Here is a 22,119-nt window from a genome sequence, read left to right on the forward strand (position 1 = left end):
TACCAGCAGGGGGCTAATGAATGAAGTCATTACCTTCTTAGTGGGTATTCTTTCTTCCATCAGTAAAACTGGGCTGGACAGAGGACCTTAGGTGATGGACTATTGGGGGAGTTTGGAGGAGGAGAGGGGGATGGAGGGATGTTTACACTGAGGAGAGGTTACAGAGGAGCAGAGAGAGCCCTGGATAAGCTGTACCTCCACTGTCCTGTGCATACCTGATCTCCTTGAATCTAATGTAGACTGGGGCTCCACTTCTTTTGTCTTAGGTGACACTGGTGACGGGGCATCAGTTATAGAACAGTGAGTGACAATGCTTGGGGAAACATCCTCCTTCTCCCTAGGCAGATAATTAATGACAATGAAAGCTGTTGTCACTAAGTGACTGACTTACTGCAGCCCAGGCCCTGTGCAGAGTGCCTCATGTGTGGCATATTTATAACATTTCTATAAAAAGACCTAAAGGACTAGCTTTAAACTCAAATGGATTACAGAAAAATGCAAAGCTTAATACCTAAGTTTTTATCTGAGTGCCTTCCTTTTTGGTGTGACCATAATCAGCATTCAGAACGAAAAGGAAATGAAACTAACTCCTTTTCCGCACATCCTCACTCGGATATTTGGAGAAAACCCTGTTATTCGTGCCTTCTCCCCTCTGGCTGGGCCACCATCTCCATTTGTCCTCATATGAAGAAGATTCCAGATTCCTCAGCAACCTGCTCATGCTCTTAAAATGCCCTCTGGTTGGTTAGTCCTCTCGTAACATGCAGGATAAATACGTAACCAGAACCACGAGCAGTGTCTCCCTAGTGACTCTGAGGAACTTCAAAATCCCAGGAGCATGAGAAAAGTTATCCGTCCTTATTCTAGTTTGAGGCCCTGGGAGTGAGAGGAGTCTTCCTGAAGCAGACCGTTGGCTGTGTATTTTTTTATATTTATTTTTCATGAAATAGAAATAATGCTATTAATAATATTTAAAGTATTCATTCAATATTGTTAAAACGGTCACACTGCCCAGGGCAATCTACAGATTTAATGCAATCCCTATCAAATTACCCAGGGCATATTTCACAGAACTGGAACAAATCATAATAAAATTTATATGGAACCATCAAAGACCTAGAATTGCCAAAGCATTACTGAAGAGAAAGAGGCTGGAGGAATAACTCTCCCAGACTTCAGACAATACTGTAAAGCTACAATCATCAAGACAGCATGGTATTGGTACAGAAACAGACATATAGACCAATGGAACAGAACAGAGAGCCCAGAAATGAACCCACAAACTTCTGGTCAACTAATCTTCGAGAAAGGAGGCAAGAATATACAATAGAATAAAGACAGCAAATGGTGTTGGGAAAACTGGACAGCAGCATGTAAAACAATGAAGCTAGAACACTCCCTTACACCATACACAAAAATCAACTCAAAATGGATCAAAGACTTAAACATAAGACAAGATACAATAAACCTCCTAGAGGAAAATATAGGCAAAGCATCATCTGACATACATCTCAAAAATGTTCTCCTAGGACAGTCTACACAAGCAATAGAAATAAAAGCAAGAATAAACAAATGGGACCTAATGAAACTTACAAGCTTCTGCACAGCAAAGGAAACCATAAGTAAGACAAAAAACCTACGGATTGGGAAAAAAAATTTTTGCAAATGAAACCGACAATTTTTGCAAATGAAACCGACAAAGGCTTGATCTCCAGAATATATAAGCAGCTCATACAACTTAATAAGAAAAAAATAAACAACCCAATCCAAAAATGGGCAGAAGACCTAAACAAACAGTTCTCCAAGAAAGACATACAAATGATCAATAGGCACATGAAAAAATGCTCAATGTCACTAATTATCAGAGAAATGCAAATCAAAACTACAATGAGGTATCACCTCACACCAGTCAGAATGGCCAGCATTCAGAAATCCACAAATGACAAATGCTAGAGAGGCTGTGGAGAAAAGGGAACCCTCCTTCACTGCTAGTGGGAATGCAGTTTGGTGCAGCCACTGTGGAAAACACTATGGAGATTCCTCAAAAGACTAGGAATAGACTTACCATATGACCCAGGAATCCCACTCCTGGGCTTATATCCAGAAGGAACCCTACTTCAGGATGACACCTGCACCCCAATGTTCATAGCAGCACTATTTACAATAGCCAAGACATGGAAACAGCCTAAATGTCCATCAACAGATGACTGGATAAAGAAGAAGTGGTATATTTATACAATGGAATACTACTCAGCCATAAAAACCGACAACATAATGCCATTTGCAGCAACATGGATGTTCCTGGAGAATGTCATTCTAAGTGAAGTAAGCCAGAAAGAGAAAGAAAATACCATATGAGATCGCTCATATGAGGAATCTAAAAACAAATAAACAAAGCATAAATACAAAACAGAAATAGACTACAGACATAGAATACAAACTTATAGTTGCCAAGAGGGCGGGGGGTGGGAAGAGATAGACTGGGATTTCAAAATTGTAGAATAGATAAACAAAATTATACTGTATATAGCACAGGGAAATATATACAAGATTTTATGGTAGCTCACAGAGAAAAAAAATGTGACAATGAATATATATGTTCATGTATAACTGAAGAATTGTGCTCAACACTGGAATTTGACACAACATTGTAAAATGATTATAAATCAATGAAAAATTTTTAAAAAAATATTTAAAGTATTCAGGATGCACTTTTTCCAGTTTTACTGAGATAGAATCAATGTAAGCACTATATAAGTTTAAAGGATATCATGTAATGACTTGACTTACACATATTGCAAAATAATTACCACTATATGTTTAGTTAACATCCATCTCCTCATATAGTTACTAAAAAATATTTTTTTCCTTATGATGAGAACTTTTAAGATTTACTAATTTAGCATCTTTCAAAAATTACATAACCAGGAAAGATGCAAAGAAAACTTGGTCTACACCACAGTACTGGACGTGGGTCATGAGTTCCTAGTAAACACTACATAAATCAAAGGCAATGCATGATGTTGAGTGCTTTAACTGTTCGTTTGATCAGATATTTTTCCATCATCTGATTTTGTGGCAGAGGTAAAAACAGTCCTTGCACTCAAATCTAGGGTCATGGAAGGTAAGAAATGTAGCAATTCCAGCTTGTAGTAGAGGTGTGCACCTGATGGCTGCCTGGTTATTTGGAAGGATAGTTAAGAAAGACTTTAAAGAGGAAGTGATTCTTGAGCTAAGCCTTGAAGGTGTGGGGGAGGGAGAAATTTCCCCCTCCACCCCTCTCAACTTCTGGCTGGACTCAGAATACTGTTGACACAAGGCAGATTCACAGGAGAAAAAGAAACAAATTTTCATTTGTGCACATGGAAGTCTTACAAAAGTGAGACCTAAGAAGTAACCAACACAGGAAGCTTTTATTTTTAGACAAAGAAACAATACATTGAGGGATTAACAGGACAAAGAAACAGGTTTTGAGTGCCCAGTAAATAAAGAATGTGAACAGAGTGTCGGTTTCTCAGGTTGAATTTCCTCTCTGGTGATTAGTGTATCCACCTACCTCCAGATGCAGGGAGGGTACCTTTCTTATGGGAGATTTATTTCCTGCTTTCAGGAAGACAGAAAAGAGGGTCGAAGTACCCCTCTTGCATTGACCATTTCTTAAGTAATTTTAATTCAAAGTAATCAATATGCCATTGAGGGGCAGCTTACACTGGGTCCCAACAAAGGATGATGAATTTTGATGAGCTTAGGGAAAATAGGAGAAAGACAGGGAAGTGGCCCATTTGACAACAGAGGGGCATTAAGTTTCAAGGCACAGCCAGGGAACTGGCAGGTCTTTGTTACGACTGGAAGACGGGGGCTGGAGAAAGTGGTGAGAGGAGATCCAGGAAGGGAAACCAAGGAATTGATATTTTATCTCAAACATATCAAAGAATTGTTGTAGAATTCTAAGCAGCTTTCATGACCTGCCTAGATTTGCAACCTTGGAAGATAAGTATTATTGGAGTGTCTGTGAAACTTGATAAATAATACCCATCTCTCCCACCCAGGTTCTGGATCAGTTAAAAAATGAAGTCAGGGAGCCAGCAGATGGAGATGATTGGTTTTACTGAGAAGACAGGCTACTCAGTGCTAAATCCCACAGTTTGGCAGATTAACTCCCATCACAGGCAGCACGGGGCTGGGGAGGTCTGCTCCCACTAGGGCAGAGCATCTGCTCCCCCAAAGAGAAAGGGAAGGGGGAGGTGATGGCCAAGATATGACCAAGTTCCTTCTTCCAACGTCTAAATCAGATAATTGTTGGAGGATGTCCCTCTACATGGAAGGAAACAACGTTCCCTGGGTTCTTCTTCACTTAACATATTGAGCTCAACCATTTAGCCTGTGATCAACTCAGTGTGTGTCTCGGCCTTGGAGAGGAAAGCCCTGCTCCCGCCTTCGTGATGCAGCCCCCACCAATAACAGCCATGCTCCTCTGGGGGTCCTGAGACCACCGGTGCCCCGGAAGACTCAGCACTGGGTTAGAAGAGTGCATCATTTACATTAAACTCCAAGATCACCTTGTCTCCAATATTGAGAATTTACTTCCTGGTTAATTTCTTACCCCAGATTATGTCCAGCTGTGTTGACCAATTTTGTCTGTCAAGAGATTTTGCCCATGAGGTCAAATGACATCATAAAATTACTCTATAATAAAAAGCCAGTATCTGTGCCCCAGATTTAAATATTAACTCCTTCTCACTTTCAACTGTCAAAGGAAAAATTTTAATATAAATATTAATTATTCTTATAAGGCCAAAGGAATTAAAGTTCAAAACAAAATTTTCTTGCCATTGTGAATGAAAAGACCAAAAGACACACTCCTGCCTCTTCCCCTTCCTCGTTCCCTGCATCAGAACCAAGCTCTCAGAGTGCGGTGTGGTCAGGATATTAGGTACTTCAGGGAGGATGGAGCAAATGTCAGTGCATCGAACATCATGGGCACCAGTTTTCTTACTGCCAGAGAAGGTATTATACTCTGGAAAGGAGACAAGCCATAATAAACACTGTGGTGTTGGGTTGGAATAGGTGGTGTTGGTGTGACTGTGTGGTCTTTAGATGTAGATGTTGATTAGTCAGGACTCTCTAGAGAAAGACAACCAATAGGATGTATGTACAGAAAGAGACAGAAAAAGATTTATCTTAAGGAGTTTGCTCACGTGCTTGTAGGGGCTGGCAAGTCTGAAACCTGCAAAGTAGGCCAGCAGGCTGCAGACCCAGGGAAGAGTTGATGTTACAGCTTGAGTCCGAAGACACTCTGCTGATAGACTTCCCTCTTCCTCCAGGGACCTCAGTCTTTCTCTGAAGACCTTCAACTGATATGATGAGGCCCACCTGCAGTGGGGTAGTCTGCTTTACTCAGTGTCTGTTGATTTCAGTGTTAATCTCACATGAAAAGTACCTTCATAACAACATCTAGGCTGGTGTTTGACCAAATCTCTGGATGTTAGAAAGCGAAGCCAGGCCCAACTGCTCTCCTTCCCTGAAGGCTGCCAATCTAAGGGAGGCCAGAACTGGGAAAGGTCAGGAGCTTTGATGGGTAAGAAGAGTAGGCTGGATTGGGATTTGGGGATTTTGAGTTAGGGGGTTTTGGGGGGGTTTTTGGCTCTTGCTTTCTTCCTTTTTTTTAAATTCAATTTTGTTGCTGAGAGTTTAAAAAAAAGACATGGAACTTTTCTGAGAGTTCTAAGAGGAAAAACATGAGGCAGGAGATTATATTTGGAGGGGTGGTGAGAAAAAAAAAAACCCAGCTGCTTTCTGCTTACCTATTCTTGAGTCCAGGGTGTTCGATAAACACTAGTAAAACATCAGAAACATTCTGGAAGATGAAGAGAAGTGAATCCAATGTGTTTGGGCCTGAACGATTAATTTTTGTAATGTCAAAACTGAAACTTCTTGTTCTGAAGAACTGTGGCCCTCCCTGCCCTGAAATCCAGAGGGGCTGAGCGCACCCTAGAGGCAGGCCCAGCACAGCGGGGTGTGTGCAGTGTCTCAGCACAGTCCTGGTGGGATTTTAAATGAACTCCCCCAGGATGGTTTATGCTGTGTCATCAAGGAGATGATTTGGCCAGCTTGTCAGATGCATCTTTGCTCTGCTGTTTTTTTAGGAGGAAAATAAACCCATCATATTCAGAACATAAAAATTAGTAGGCAAAAAACAAGTAATAAATAAATGGACCCCAAAAGAATGTTTATAAGGTATAGAAAGAAGCCAGCACCGGAAGGGGGATGGGTAGGAGAGTGGTGCTCAGGCTTCCCAGAATGCGTGGCATCTGGGTTTGAATGACAAACAGTAACAAGAACAACAGATGCTAAGATAAAACACAGATGGGGAGCAAATTGCGCTGTAGACACCATCCAAAATTGTTTACATGCATTATCTTACTGAATTCTCATGGCAATTCAGGTGGCATTATTATTTGGCCCATTTCACAGATGATAAAACTGAGGTGAGGGATTTAAGAAACTTTTTCAAGGTCACAAAGCTACTAAGTGACAGAGCCGGTCTGCAGACCCAGGCCCCCTTGTTCTAATGCCATTCAGGAGACTGACAAGTAAGAGCTCCCCAGCTGGCCTAGGAGTTCCAAGTGCAGAGGCACGGAGGCCTGATCACCACGTGCTTCCGGGAAATGGCATGCTGCGTGCCAGCACCCGTACGATGCCCAGTCTGGTGGGGAAAGGGAGAGAAGGCTAGCACGAAACAGGAGCCAGGTGAGCTGGCAGCAGGCCCTGAGGGGTGCAGTTTTGTCCATCATGCTAAGAGTTAGACTTTACCCCGTGGGAGCCGGAGAGAGTTGCAGTTTAGGAAAGGTCATTTTGGCCACAGGCTGGAGATTGATTGGAGAGGACAAACGAAGATGCAGGGAGGTAAGTTAAGGACTGTTGCAGTAGTCCAGGTGAGCAAGACAGGGATGATGACTGTAACCAATCAGGACCCTCTGGGGCCTTCCTGGGACAGACCCCTCCCTGAATCCTCTGTTTCAGCTCCTCCCTGAAGTGTCTAAATAACAGTATCTGAGGCCCCTCCCTCACCTGGCCTTTAAAAATGCTTTCCTGAAGTCGATGGGGAGTCCGGGTGTTTCAGCACCGGCTGTCCCAGGCTTCTTGCATGGTGCCCTGCAGTAAACGCTGCACTTTTCTTCACAACCTGGCGTCAGTAGGCTGGCTTTACTGCGCATGTTTTGCTTTGGTAACAGGATGGGAGTGGAACAGGGAAGGAGAGGGTAATTTCGGGAGTGATTTGGGGATGGGTTGAGCAAATTTGGTGAGTTAGTGAGGGAGTAGAAGGGGCTTAAAATGACAGAAAATGGGATTCCGGCTTGTGCTGCTGTTATGGGGGAGGCAGATAGGAGGAGTGTGAAGATGGTGACCGCTCTTTGGACCTGTTGAATTTGAGATGCCCAGTAACTTATGCTCAGGACACTAGTGGGTTAACTCTCTTGACCTCTGCAGAGCATTTGATCTGTAGACCTAGAAAAGAAAAGATGTGAAGAACAGGTCTGTGTACTTAACACTGTTCTTTAAAATCACCCAATTAAAAAGGGAATATTGTCATATGGATTGTTCTGTTTTCACTCTTTTTAATTCGACTACATATTCATTTACTGATTTTTTTCCATTGGTGCTGTGTAGACTATGTCAGTGTTATGTCCTTAGCTTGACTCTTAACGCTACCTCAATATAACATTCTTCTTTTCAGTCTGCTGATACTCATTATATACCAGTAGAACAATTTTAGTTTGTAAATCTAGCTCTTTGAAATATAATATTAAGTATATTAGCAGATATGGTTAGGTTTTACTACATTTCTCATATGTCCATGTGTCCAAATGTATTTAGTAATGAACAAGTGATAAAAAATAAAATAGTTCTCCCATAATTCCCAAAAGAGCCCAAAATGGACAATATGGTTTTGTGTGTCAGTGCTGAAAATGGGATTTTTATATCTTGGAAGTAAGTATCCACGTCTCTGTTCCAAACCATTGAGGGAATTGACTACACCACCGAAGTTCACTTCCTTTTTACATATTAAAAGTTTTTTGCTAGCTTCCTTTCTAGAGGAAGATTGAAGTTGGACATTCACCGTTATGATGTGGATTTACAATTAAGATTCCCTATTATTATCATTTGCATAGCTGATGCAGTTAGGGAAAGACACCATGCTTTGTGTTTCACAAAATAATACTGTGCTGTTTTCCATTATTGTTCAATATAAATATAGTTGTTTACTAAGACATGTGCAACTTGCAAAAGTAACTTTATAAGACAGAAGCTTGAATAAAACATGAAATAGTTTCTGCTGGTGCTAGCTTCGTGTCTGACTTCCAACACTGTTTTCTCCCCCCAGCAATTCTTTGAGATAGAAGAAGAGAAGATGCCTGTGCAAGACTCAGCCACTGCCAAAATTACTTTTTTGTTGAAAAAAATGAAGGAGAAAGAAGAACTCATTAAGGAATTAAAAGAAGAACTAGACCAATATGAGGAATTTGGATTTCATAAAGTTGTAAGTCTCACAGTAAAGAGTAATTCATTTAATATATGTAAATAAAGTTACAACTGTCTACAAGCTGCGTTAGGGAGAGAGGAACTACAGTTGATAAAATCAACTGGGAATCTCTCCACAGCGTAAACCAGTCCAACACTTTTCTTTTCAACAGCACATTCTAGAAAACCCATGATAATTATAAATAGGAGTAATATAATTATTCTCAACTTTTATTTATAATGGAAATAAAATAACCTATCTCCCACTGCAAAAATTATCTCACACGAGAGGAGCCTGTGAATAGATTTTTGTTTTAATTCTGAAGATTCCCACCCTTTTTTGCAGTCCAGACAATTCGAAAGACACAAAATAATCTCAAAGCTTCCAAGAAACAAACTTGGCGCAAGATGATCTTACGTAGAAATACTGTCCGCAAGGAAAATTCTCAGAGGGTTTTCACCCTGTTCTCCCGGTTGCAGTGGGAGCCAGGAGTGGCTTTCCTGCTCAGACAGAAGACTGATGAGAACAGAAATGGGAAGATAGGTGAGAAAGGAGAGCTTAGGTGTCTGTCAAGGAGGAGACTTTTAAGGATCTGGAAAAATGTGGACTCTGAGGGCAAGTTCATTTCCATCTCAAGTCAGCTCTGAGCCACTGGCTGTCTTGGCCCAACCGCAGTCCAGAGCCAGAGGGATTTTTGTTACTAGGTTCTAAGAGCAAGAAGTGGATTGTCTGAGTAGGAGAGGCTAACCGAGAGGCCAGAGAATAGCAATCTGTTGAGTATCAACTAGCAGGTATCAGGTACCTCATCAGGGGGACCTCCTCACCTGAATCCAAGGGACCACATAAGGAGGTGGGGCTTTATCGTCTATAGTCAGAATGAAAGGTTGCAGTTTATTTGTGTATATATACATTATAATATATAAGGGATTATATTATTGTATATATTTATATCATAATGTCATTATAATTAATGTACAATATATTAATGCATGTCCATATACACACATAAATATTGAGCCATGCGTATAACATATACAGAAAAAAACCTGAGAAGTTATACATCAAAGTGTTAACACTAGGAAGAAACACTTGTGGGTGCTGGGCCCTTTAAGTGCAATCTGTGCTTTATCTAAATCCCACGCTATTCAAAACTCCAAAGTTAGAAGAGCTAAGGAATTGAACTTGCACCATTCTAAAGGACTTTGTTTACTAACTGCTGAAGGGGTGTTTGCTTTTTTTTTAATCTATTAGGATTATTGTTTGTGTTTAAAGAAAAAAACTTGGAGCTGCTTCTAAGCAATGTAGTATTAAGTAGTATGATTGTCGATCTAATAAAGTTGAATATTACTTCATTTTACATGTTCTGATTGCCTTGGAGGATCCAATTTTTCCATTCTTTTCTTGGGTCTACATTTACTCTTATTTTTTGGAGAAAATTATGTAATAGAAAGGGCAAAAAAAGCTGTAATAATTTTGGCTTTGAATCCTGCCTTGGCTAACGATATCCTGCATCGATTGGCAGGGCAATTTTGGTGCATTTATTCCCCATTTGTGAAACGGGCTGTGATACCTGCCTAGCCAACAGACAGAGGTATGAGGAGGAGACCTGTCATATTGAATGTGAACTGCTTTGAGTTTCTTGAGGAAAGGCATGCATATAAATTCGAGTTATCATTATGAGGAAATACACTAGTTCTTACGACCATCTGGTTTACACATCATGAAATGCACTGAACAGACATCTAGACTGTTGAGAACATCCCAATTCAGTAATTGAGCTCTTTCCAGTAAAACAGGAGGACTTTCTTGGCGTGTTTATATCTCTAAGTGTCCTCAACCCATTAGCTGGTCTGTCTGGATGTCCTGGAAGACGGACAGAGGCTTGGTGAGGACCACCGGACGTAGGAGACTCACCCTGCTCTTCTATAAGCAGGGAGGGTGTTGTTCCCTGGCTCAGGTTGCCTTCCTGAAGACCTGGTTGTTCTACTGCAGTTTGTCCCCAAGGACGACACATCAGTATTTCTATAAACACCCTAAGGTCTGAAGAAGTGAGACACTCCTGATAACTGGTCATTGGACATCTCTCCCAACTCCTTAGGACCCCAATAAAACAAAGGCTGCCTGAGGGCAGTGCAGAGCAGAGCTAATGTGCATTTGGGATGTGAACGCTGCAGAGGTGGATCATGGCTTATATAAAAATCAACTTCTGAAAAATACGTTTTAGAAATCCTCTAGCTTTCCCAGAACTCCGTGCCACTCAAGTTCTGGGTGCTGTACCCTTTTAAATTAGAAATTTCATCTAATACAGCTGCTCCCTCTAGTGGTGTTAGGAAGAAAAAAAAAAACAACCTAGAGACGCCTGGTATCTGAGATTAGATTTGGAGAAACAATTAGAAATTTTCAAAGTGGCAATGGAAATCGCTTGAAGAAAACGTGAAATAAGCAAATTGAATAATCAGTGAGGACATGCTCTAGTTTTTTCTTACTCATAGTTCAGTTCCATAAATTGCTTTGTCATTAATAGTCATAGTATCTCTCCAGGACTATTTTAGAGAAATCTAAGACTGTGATAGGAAAGGGAAAGTTTGATAAACAGCTAGTTTAACCTCTATTTATGACAAAATGGAAATCGGAAAAAAGAAGCTCTTCAAGTTACAGAAGCTTCCATCTCTCCAGGTCAGAACATCCTTAATGCTGAATTTTCCCCAAGAGCAAATTCCTTCAAGTGCCTTTTGGGTTTTGGGTTTTGTGAAAAGCCACTATGACTTAATGCATACCGCTGTAGTTACCAGGTTGTCATGCTGTATGTTGATAAATCCTCTTGATAATTACTAGCGTGTGTCTGTCTTTCTGTGCACAGGCATGTTTTCCATTGCAGAGTGGTCATTTTGGAAAAACTTTGTAGTTTTCTTTCCTACCCCAACATGGATGCACTGTGCGACCATCGCCCATACTCCCACCCTCGTAGGTGAACGTAGCTGCTTGTGGCTGACAGTTCGGAAACAGAGCTGTCATTCCAGAGTGGCAGCTCTGCAGGGCTGCACTGCCTAGTGTGCTGCTTTCCTGGTTGTCACTCACAGGGGAAGCACCTGCTCTTCTCTGTGACTGTCATGCAGCATGGGCACACATCGGGACTGCTCCACACACTCCCCCGCAACCCCACCATCAAATTGAGATGTCCGAGTCCTCTACGTGGAGCCTACAGAATTAAGACGCCAATGTGGCAGAAGGGAGACTGCTGGGAGGGCACATGTGGTGCTCCAAACAGTGCGGCTCAGACTTTATTGTGTGTAGGGGGGTCACCTGCAGCTCTTGTTAAGATACAGATTCTGACAGGAGGTCTGGGCTGTGCCCTGAGATCCTGCATTTCCCAAAAGCTCCCACATGCTGCTGAGTCTCCTGGTGCTTGGACCACATTCTAGCAAGGCTCGAGTCTTCAGACTCCGCACTTGTCTTCAGAAACAATTCTTTGATGACTCAGTTTGGAATTCTGAAACCCGGAAACAGTGATACTGCACATCTCGTGACTGTTCACAGGAGAAATGCCATGTCAGCCACCACCTGAAAGTCCTAACTCTCACTGCACGAGAGGAAAACTCTAAATTGGCAAGTTACTTTATGAATGTAAAATTCAAGAGTGATCATGGGTCCCACACAAACTGTCTTTGACGAGAATGTGACTTGAAATTGCTTAAACTAGTTAACCCCCTTTTAATGATCTCCATCCTTCTTAACTTTCATTTATTAACGCAGTTCATTTTACAGAAGTCTCATGGTTTAAGTCAGGCAAAGCTAGTGGTATGGGCAGATGGTAGAAGGAACACCACCACAAAACCTGCCACTCAAAGTGTAACAGATGACCGTAGCCGCCCAGAACTATCCCTTTGTTCATTTTGCTAATGAGTGTCCTCATTGCTGTGGGAATCTGAATAGTTAATGACCTGCAGTTCCTGCAGCTGACAGATGGTGGGGACAGAGCTAAAGGTTAACCTCTCAGAACAGGGGCTGTTGGTGGATTTGTGGGGGGAGGAATAACAAAAGCCTTGAGTTGAACATGTTTCCCTGTTTCCTGCTTTTCTATGAGATTTTTAGAATACCATTTAGGTATTAGCTGCTGTCACTTGTAATTTTTATACTTCATCTGATTAATTTAAATAGTTCGTATTTAGTTAACAGTAATGGGGGTGCTCACCTAATCCGCTGTGGGTGTTCATTTTCTGCCACTGTTAGGAAATCTACACTTCAGTCTATTAAGGAAAATATTGTTTGTTTTTTAAAAAGCTTTTTTAGTCTATAAATACATTCTGTGATGTTCTCAAATTTAACCATGTGGGATAGGAAACTAATGACTGGGATTTTTCCTTTATTAAGAAAACAGCATAGTTTCTTAGCTTTTACCTTTGTTAGTTCTCATTAATTAAGAATGAATTGGGCTCAAACAATTTAAGTGGAATGGTGAATCAAAATCGTGAAGATTCATAATCGGGCTTAGTGCAAAATTTAACATTAAGTGTTAATGCTGACATAACTAACTTCAGTAGTAAGTCACTTGTTTTTTAAGGGTTTATGAATGTCCTGCAAAGCACTGTCACTACTCATTTTTTCTCTCAAACCATTATGACCACAGAGGAAAACATTTTAATAATTTGCTTTCAGATATCTCTAGAGTTAAATAAAATACAGGTTCAAAAAGACACCAGTTATCTTGGGAGAGATGATTTTATTTTCAAGAGGAGATTTTATTCTTGTGTATTTGCAATCATAGCATTGCTACAAGAAATAAGTTATAATTCATCTCAAGATTAAAGTTCAAAAGTACTTCTAGTGTCTATATTAATTTTGAAGGAAGGCATATATAGACACGTCTCTTTTAGCGTAACAATATAATGACTTTCAAGCAGGCACTTTAATATTTTGAAATAATAAATTTAATTGCATAATCAATTTAATATTTTACCATCATGAAGTATAAAGTTTTGCACCAGCTTCTCCAATTCATTACGTCTTGATTTAAAAAAACAGTGTGTGGCAGGAAAATCTAGACAGCCATAAGCAAGTATATTCAGATGTTTTCAATAGCTTTGAACCAGATGAGAAGAAGAAAAGGAGGGTAGCTTTCCCAATAAGCTTCTATCGTGTAAGAAAAAGCTTCTCCCATAATGGACATGGCAAGATTTAAACAAAAGACACACATAATAAAAATGTAAATGAGCTTGCTTTACTAAAACTATAACTTTAAAAGTCTTTTGTTGGAAGTTATCCTGAAACCTTCTTACAAGGTAATCACTGTTTGCATAGAGATTTAAACCCATGTCTTCAATAGCATTAAACGCCTGCACAGTCCCAGTGTGACAGGCATGCAAAGCCATGTTAATGTTCAGAATATGAATTGCCTCTGGGTGGCTCCTCCACCCAGCAGAAAACCAACTGTGTGGATATCCGTGTGCCTGATGGACTCCATGCGGCTCCCAGCCTGGAAACGTCACCACTTTGACATGTGATGTGCTCCTCCTGACACTGGCAGCGCTGACACTGGGAAATGCCACAAAGGCAACAAGCCCCCCCCCCCAGCCATGCGCTTTGCCACCCCCTGGCGCTGCCCGTCCGCGGTCCCCGCGGCCTGCCTAGTTACGCGCGGACAGCACTTCAGATGCACACAGAGGGAAGGGTGGGTGGAGGGGCCCCAGCTGCCTCCCCGGACACAGCCTCCATAATGAATTGACCTGAATGATGAGGGCACACAAACAGTATGATATGCATTATTCCTGTCAATAAACTGTCCCCATGTGCTGTGGTCTTTGTACAGAACGGACTGCAGCCTTTCTTCCAGCAAGCTCCATTTAGTCTCCTTCCTTTTTACTATTCATATTATAAGTGTGTAATAGAATTCAGAAAATTATATGATAGCTCTTGTGTCTCTGTATTGTCTTGTGTTGCATATTTAAATCCTTGGCTCCCGGCTTAGAAATATGGAATTCTCCATCTTTTAGGACTCTTTTGTGAAAGACATCAGCCCTCTAAAAACAACTCCAGAAAGGGAAAATTTGGAGTACAAAATGGAAAACGAGAGAATGCTTCAAGTCATTTCGGAACTCCGAGAAGAAATCCGACTCAATCTAAAAGAAAATTCTGTATTAGGTAACATTTTAAAGTCATATTTGAGAAAACGCAATACGTGGGGCACTTTATAAAATTCATAGCAACGTTTGTCTTTTCCAGTGTGTTTGGTTATTTACATTTAAAAGATCAGTTTGATAGTCATTTTTGATTTTCATTCTTTTCTTGGAACGGAACTTGGTCGTACTCCCCTAGCCACACGTTTTTAACTCAGGGTGGTTATTTCTTAAGCCAAGTATTGGCCTTTGAAAAAATATGCTAATCAGTGCTCTACATCGCTTAGAAATATTATAAACAAACTTTTGCTGACTTCTGTTTCATGTGCTTAATCGATTATCTAAAAATGTGTAACATTTTAATACTTAAGCATACATATTGGGATATGCTTTGTGGAGAAACAGAGTTAGCCTTCAGAAAATATCATACTGTTTACTACTTTACCTTCAATTTTAGGGACAAATTTTAAGTACCAATTTCCATTTGTAGAACCCTCCCGCCCCTTCTTTTTACATACCATAAACATTGGTAAATGTTGCATTTACATCATCAAAGTTAGAGTGCTCTAAAGTATTGACATGTACTGTTCTCTTTATATTTATGTTGTTTATATAATTTTGCCCTTAATCTGCAGAATGAAAAGCTCTGAGTAAGCAATAGAAAACTTATAGCAAAACATTGATAAAGTCAGATGCAGGACTGTATTCCTTGAATATGTAATTATACCAGCCAGTGTAGTTTCATTTCTCTTCTGACACAGTGTAACAGTGCTTTTTTCAGGTTTGGGTGGTTCTTACTGAGTCATAAGTGCCACCTGCTAAAGTAGTTTGTATTGGCTGTGACTAACAGCAGAAGTGTCCATCGCTGGTTTCGGTGAAAAGCTTGCAATCCTCAGCCATACTTGGATCTTGAACTTAGTTCTTAATCCCTATCTGACCAGCCGTCTGAACAGCAGGAAGAAGGCTGTGAATGTCAAGGGCAGTTGTGAAGGTCACAGTCCTGCTAGGACTTGCGTCCACCATGCCTGCCAGTGGTGTACAGCCTGCCCTGAAGCAGGCAGACTGAATACAGGGGCATAAGCTTGTAATTTCATGGTTGGCCCCTCTCTCCTTTTGTTTACAGAAGATGAAATTATAAGTCTGAAAGAGAAGGCAGAACAGGATCATAAAACCATTAAAAAGGTACTGTAACTTTTTTTTACATTGATGGATGACTCTTTTAAATGGAAATATCAGCATAATTGGTGAAATAACACTGTGTCCCCCTTGTGATGCAGAGAAAAGCTGACTTCTGTATTTAGTCTCTCCCATTATTTGGGTAGGATCTCTAGTAATGAAAAAGGATTCCAGCTTAAAAATGAATTAATGTTTTCTGTATAAAATAAACAAGATCCTACCATGTAGCACAGAGAACTTATATTCACTACTTTGTAATAGCCTATAATGAAAAAAGAATATGAAAACGTTTATAAAAAAGTTATATATATGTATTTTATATATATATATATTATATATATAATTACATACATGTATTATATATATAACTGAATCACTGTGCTGTACACCAGAAATGAACACAAACATTGTAAACTGACTATACTTCAATTGAAAATGAATTATTGTTTTCTTTGATTTGGGTTGCATAGAGATTTAAACCCATGTCTTCAATAGCATTAAACGCCTGCACAGTCCCAGTGTGACAGGCATGCCTACCTTGTTGATTGTGAGAAATTGAAAAATCATGTAACATAGCAGTCCAGAGATGTGCTTGTGGAAAAATTATGTTATCAAGAATAAACCGTCTTATTTTCCAATTAGATGTTGGTTTAGGTTCATTTTCCTGTATATAAATGGACTGGGTTTGTGTTACCCAGGTAATCTCTATTTAGAGCAGGGAATTCTTCTGGTGTTTCCTGGTGCATCCAATGGGCCGGACCATGGCAGGTCCACCCACAGGTCAGGTGCTCCTGCTTTGTGCTTCCTTCGTTCTCACAAGTGTTGCAGCTGTGGCAGCTTTCAAAACCCTTGCCTGTGATGGTCAGGCTGTCCTGCGATGGCCCCGTGACCCAGAGGCAGCACTGTCTCTCAGTTTCTGGTATCCTCCCAGCGCTCAGCACAGTGTCTGGCATACTTATAAAAATGCTCTATGAGTGCTTCACAGAATGAGAATGTAGTTAGAGTTCATAAAATTTACAGATAAAAATGTGAGTTTACATCCCTGAATTATTCCAAATAAATGTAAATGCTTTCCAGTAACTGGATTGAATATCAATTTTTTAATGAAGATTAATTAAAATTAGATAAAACTTCAATTCCTCAGTCACACTAGCCTCACATCTAGTGCTCGTGTGACTAAGTTTAGATCCAGATTTCAACCTGATTTTACAGTTGAAGGTATTCTTAGGTTTTAGATAAAATTACCTCCAAGAACTGTTTCTAAAAGAACTGCGTCCCATGATGGGTCAGAGTTGGGGGATGTTTTCTGTCCTCACTGAATCCATCACAGGCTTCTACAACGTGATGTCATTTTCTTGTGCTTCATCCTATTTTCAATGGTGACAGTGCAAATGCCATTCTTACCAAGATAACAAGAGTCTGTGAACAGAAAAGTTTAACCTTCTTGGCATCAACTTCTGAGAGTGAGAATGAGATCTCAGGTTTCTGGTTTCAATTAATCACCTGCAAGGGAACCATCTCGGTTTATGCAAATGTTTGCCAGGCTGTTCATTCTGTACTGTCACTGGTAGGGATGAGTTGGGTGAGCCTACTAGTCTTTGGGGAGAGTTCAAGAAAATTAAAGCAAAAAGTCTCACCATTAAGCCATTGATTAGAAAGAAACATCCCTATCGAGTGGCTGGTTAGACCCTGTGTGAGCTTAAATATTTCTATTAAATGCTGCCTGAGCTTTCTAGCTCCGCACTGCCCAGTGGTTGTCACCAGCCACACGTGGCTATTGAACACTTGGGTCTAGTACAGCTGAGAATTGGAATTTTAATTATATTTAGTTTTAATTTTAATGTAGAAATTGATATTTGTTTCAGTTAGTGAAAAACCTTCATGTATGTTTTGAATAACTCGAATATGTGAATCTACTTTTTTACCTGTATATTTAATGAAATCTAGATATAAATTGAGTATCTCCAGTGGAATTTTAGCCCCTAAATTGAGATGCACAGTAAGTGAAAAATCACTCTGGATTTCAAAGACTTAGGTACTGTAAGAAATGTGAAATATCTCACTAATGGTTTTTAAGATTGATTATTACACATTGAAATAGTATTTTGGGTACCTATTGGGATAAATAAAATATATTAAAATCAATTTCACCTGTTTCTTTTACCTTTTTAACAAGGCTACTGTAAAGTTCCAAATTATGTCTGTGAGTCACATTATATTTTTATTTGACAGCTCTGTTCTAGATAAATATAGCAGACCCCTAGTCTGTTTGATCATTTTTTGGATTCTGGCTCTTTTGGTTTTTTTTCCTTCATATGCACTGGGCCTCCACCAAGGCCAAGAATATAGGCCCGATTTGGTATTGAGCACAAGGAATCTAGAACCCTGGGTTCCTCTTCTATTTCTGACACTACAGCCCCTTATCCTGTTCCTTATCCCCTTTCTTCTCGACTCTTTCTTCCCAAGTCTCATGGGCTCACTGTGTGGATGGAATGAGATAACATATGTCAGAGAGCTTCATCAGTTGAAAAGCAGATCAGGAATTGTTGAACAAATGGGGGCTGATATTTCCTGGTTTGTTTCCAGTATCCTTCGCTAAATCAATTAATTTGGCATGTTTGGTAGATGCCTTTGAGCACCAGGCACTGCTGAGATACAAAAATTTTATACGCACATCACACACACACAGAGTCCCGTTGTGGAGGAGAGCTAGTCTAGAGGGAGGGACAGAACCCACAGGCCAGTGTGATGGGGACCGTAACAGAAGGACGTACATAGAGAAGAGATGCTGGGCTTGACCTGGAAGGGTCTGGAAAGACTTCAGCAGTTCCGCACCCATCTCACTCTCCTGCGCTCGAACTGATTTTTCCAGGTGGCTGGGGGGGAAGAGCTGCACAGTGTCAGGTCCACTTGTGGAGCTCTTTGTGACTGGGGTGCGTACAGCTTGAGGTGGAATCCGGTGAGACTAAGTGGTGAGAATTTGTGTTGGGGCAGGAAGAGGAGGAAGTGTGGGTGTGTGGAAGGAGTAAGCAAAAGATGGAAGAACGGTAATGCGCCGCTCTGGAGCCTCTGGATGAGCCACAGGGTCTCCTTTTCAGCCCTGGTGCAAGTAAAAACAAGCTGAAGATGGAACTGAATTTGGGGAGGATGACTTCTGGCCATCGTCCTGGGCTCAGCATTGTTGTGTATGGGATTCAGTAAATTTTACATTTGAATTTCAGTAATCTAATGACAGCTGAATCTGTGTCCCAGCTATGTCTACACTGTGAATTCCTTTCTGAGGGGACAGGCCAGTGGTCAGAGATCGCAGCCCAGGTGTGGTTGGCATCAGGACACAGCAGCATCAGCTGCTGTGGGGGCACACCCAGCCTGGGCTGTAAGGGAGCAGGGAAGTTTGGAGGAAGGACACTGAGCTGAGTCCCAGGAGAGAGGTTAGAATTAGCCAGGAAAGGATGAAGGGGAGGTGGGAAGAGCCAGAATATGAGAAGGGGGCATGCACGCAACTTGCTAAGGCTGGAGGGTTTGTGGGAACAGGGTGGTGAGAAGCAGGGCTTATTTGGAGGGCTGTTATTCATGCCAAGGAGTTTGAGTTGCCTTCTGAGTGGATGGGAGCTTTGAACGTTGGGGCAAGATCAGATCTGTGTTTCAGAAAGAAAACAACCAAGAATTGCCAAAGCATTTTTGAAGAAAAAGAACGAAGCTGGAGGAATAACCCTCCCAGACTTCAGACAATACTACAGAGCTACAGTAATCAAAACAGTATGGTATTGGAATAAAAACAGACTTATGGATCAATGGATTAGAAAAGAGAGCCCAGAAATAAACCCACAGACCTATGGTCAGTTAATCTTCGACAAAGGAGGCAAGAATATACAATGCAGAAAGAAAACAAATGGCAGGGAGGAAAAATTCAAAGCCAGAGAGATCAGTTATAAGGTTTCTTTTTTTTTTTTTTTTGGAGTCCTGATTTTATTCTGTAGCTGAATGCCCAACTTAGAACATAACTGCAAGTATTCAGCTATGCAAAAGAGAACAGTGCCTAAGTACAAATGGGAGACATGATTTGTTTTAAATAAATACTTAAACATGGGTTTGTCCTACAAATACTGGGAGTCTAGGTGTGCCTTGGCAGAGCTGCCTCACTAGTGGACCCACGAAGACACCTTAATTCCCCAATCAACGCATGGACCTGCAGTGTCGATGGCCGCAGTGACAATGCGCCCTTGGCCAGAGCTGCCCAGCCCCCCGCAAGGCCTGGAATTTCTCAAAGGTCAATGGTCCATAACAGTTAGGTGTCAGTATCACTCTCTGGGGCCCTGCGGGCCCGGGCCTGCAGCGCCTAGATGACCTTGTTCAGTCCGTTGTACAGGACCAGCACGAAGGCACCCTTGAAGAAGGCTTTGCCCTCTTCATCTCTGAAGATCTTCCACCAGCAGTCCAGGGTGCCCCTGTACATGATGTCGGCTCCTTTGCGGCCAGACTGCATCATCACCGGTGCACGGTATCGAGAGAGTGGGAGACCACGCTGGCCATGGCCATCACCGCTGCGCGATCATCCAGCTTACCATGATGTGGGTGTTTTGGGGGTCGGGGAGCATGCCTTTGGCCGTGTCATACATGCAGAAGTAGGCGGCCAGTAGATGATGATGCCCTGCACGGAGATGTTGAAGCCCTGGTACAGGCCTCGGACTACTTCAGACTTCATGATCTTCACCAGACAGTCTCCTAGGCCTTTGAACTCCCGCTCCTCGCTGGACTTCCCCACATCGGCTGCCAGGCAGGTTCTGGCGAAATCCAGCAGGTAGACAAAGCAGAGGGAGGTGGCTCCAGCTGCACCTCCAGAGGCCAGATTGCCAGCAAAATACCTCCAGAACTGCATGTGCTTGTCCACACCCCCCAGGAAGATCTGCTTGTACTTGTCCTTGAAGGTGAAGTTGAGGGCTTGCGTGGGGAAGTGGCAGGTAACATTGGCCAGGTTGCCCCTCCAGAAGGACAGCACGCCCTGCTCCTTGGGGATGTGCACGATGCAGTCCACGACGCCTTTGTACTGCTTGTCGGCCGCAATCTGCTTACTGGCATGATGCACCTGCAGCAGCAGCAGCTTGACCCACTCGATCGGGGCCACGGCTGTCTTGGAGATGGCGGCGGCGATGCCTCTGGCCGGGAAGTCCTTGGCGAAGGAGATGGCCTGTTCTGTCATGGTGGCGAAGTGGGCAGCGAGCAGGTGGAGAGCGGAACGGAGGCACAGAAACCTGAAGGGTGGGCACCGCCGGTCAGCCCTGCTGCCGCCAGGACCAAAAAAAAAAGAAAGAAAGAAAGAAAGAAAGAAAAACCAAGGTTTCTCGTATAAACCAGGGCAACTACAAAGTCCTGAAACAGAAAGAGGACTGTGACCCTGGAGATGAAGGAGAGGATGAGTTCAAGAGATGATTAGGCAGTAAAAGTTATGAATTTGATAAGGTTGAAGGTGGGAGAGATAAAGGAGAGAGAGAAGTGAAAGCTGGGTAACATTCAAATGAGAATGGGAACAGGAGTAGGGCAGGAGGGAAGCAGGGCAGAGGCTATCACAGAAGCCAAGCATGAGAGTCTCAAAAAGGAAGGAAGCATTCAGTGTGGCCAGTGTTGCCAGAGGCCAGGTGTGTGAAAGGCTAAAAAGGGAAGATTGGACAGTTAGCTTTGGCATCTGTTAATTCATGAGTGTCATTTGACTGGATTCTGGAAGCAGTAGAGAAAAGGGGGTGAATGCACAAGTGGGAACAGTGAACGTGGGCAACTGTCTAGAAGTTTGGCTGCAGGTGGCCAGGGAGACGTCAGGGAGGAGTTGGAGGGGGACATGGGATTGAGGGAGGAATTTTTTAAAAGATGAAACTAGAGTATTTTGGGGGGAGGTAATTAGGTTTATTAATTGATTTATTCATTTTAATGGAGGTACTGGGAGATGAACCCAGGACCTCGTGTGCGCTAAGCATGTGCTCTGCCACTGAGCACTACCTTCCCCCACAAAACTAGAGTATTTTCAAATGATGTCATTGGGAAGAAGAATGAGAAGGGAAAAGCACAACAGAGAGAAGAGATAACTGAGAGATCTAAGGAGGGAGGAAGGGTGTGGCCAGCGGCCAGTAATTGATGCCCATTGGAAACTTGATGACACTTCTTTTTAGACTAAGGTATAATGACTTAACACGAAATCTTTTCGTTTCCTTCCACTTCTCATTGATTTACTTTCTCTAAAGCCTCTGTCCAGCCTTTCACAGCTTCAACTACACCACCTTCTGAGGCTCTCATACAACCAGTGCTCCCCGCTCC

The 22,119-nt window shown here is 41.9% G+C and overlaps 1 protein-coding gene and 1 pseudogene across 12 annotated transcripts in view; one reads left to right on the forward strand and one right to left on the reverse strand.

Annotated features, from left to right (window-relative positions):
* The window catches only part of C35H10orf67 (chromosome 35 C10orf67 homolog), a 111,033-nt gene that overhangs the window by 27,223 nt on the left and 61,691 nt on the right, over window positions 1-22,119 (forward strand). For all 12 annotated transcript variants that reach the window (XM_072955292.1, XM_072955293.1, XM_072955297.1 and 9 more), the window contains 3 exons: window positions 8,387-8,542; window positions 14,515-14,662; window positions 15,761-15,819. In XM_072955292.1, the coding sequence (XP_072811393.1) occupies window positions 8,387-8,542; window positions 14,515-14,662; window positions 15,761-15,819 (363 nt within the window). The remainder of the gene's footprint in view (window positions 1-8,386; window positions 8,543-14,514; window positions 14,663-15,760; window positions 15,820-22,119) is intronic.
* Window positions 20,153-21,300, reverse strand: LOC102531886 (ADP/ATP translocase 3-like; annotated as a pseudogene).

This window comes from Vicugna pacos, chromosome 35, assembly GCF_048564905.1.
Source record: "Vicugna pacos chromosome 35, VicPac4, whole genome shotgun sequence".
NCBI lineage: Eukaryota > Metazoa > Chordata > Mammalia > Artiodactyla > Camelidae > Vicugna > Vicugna pacos.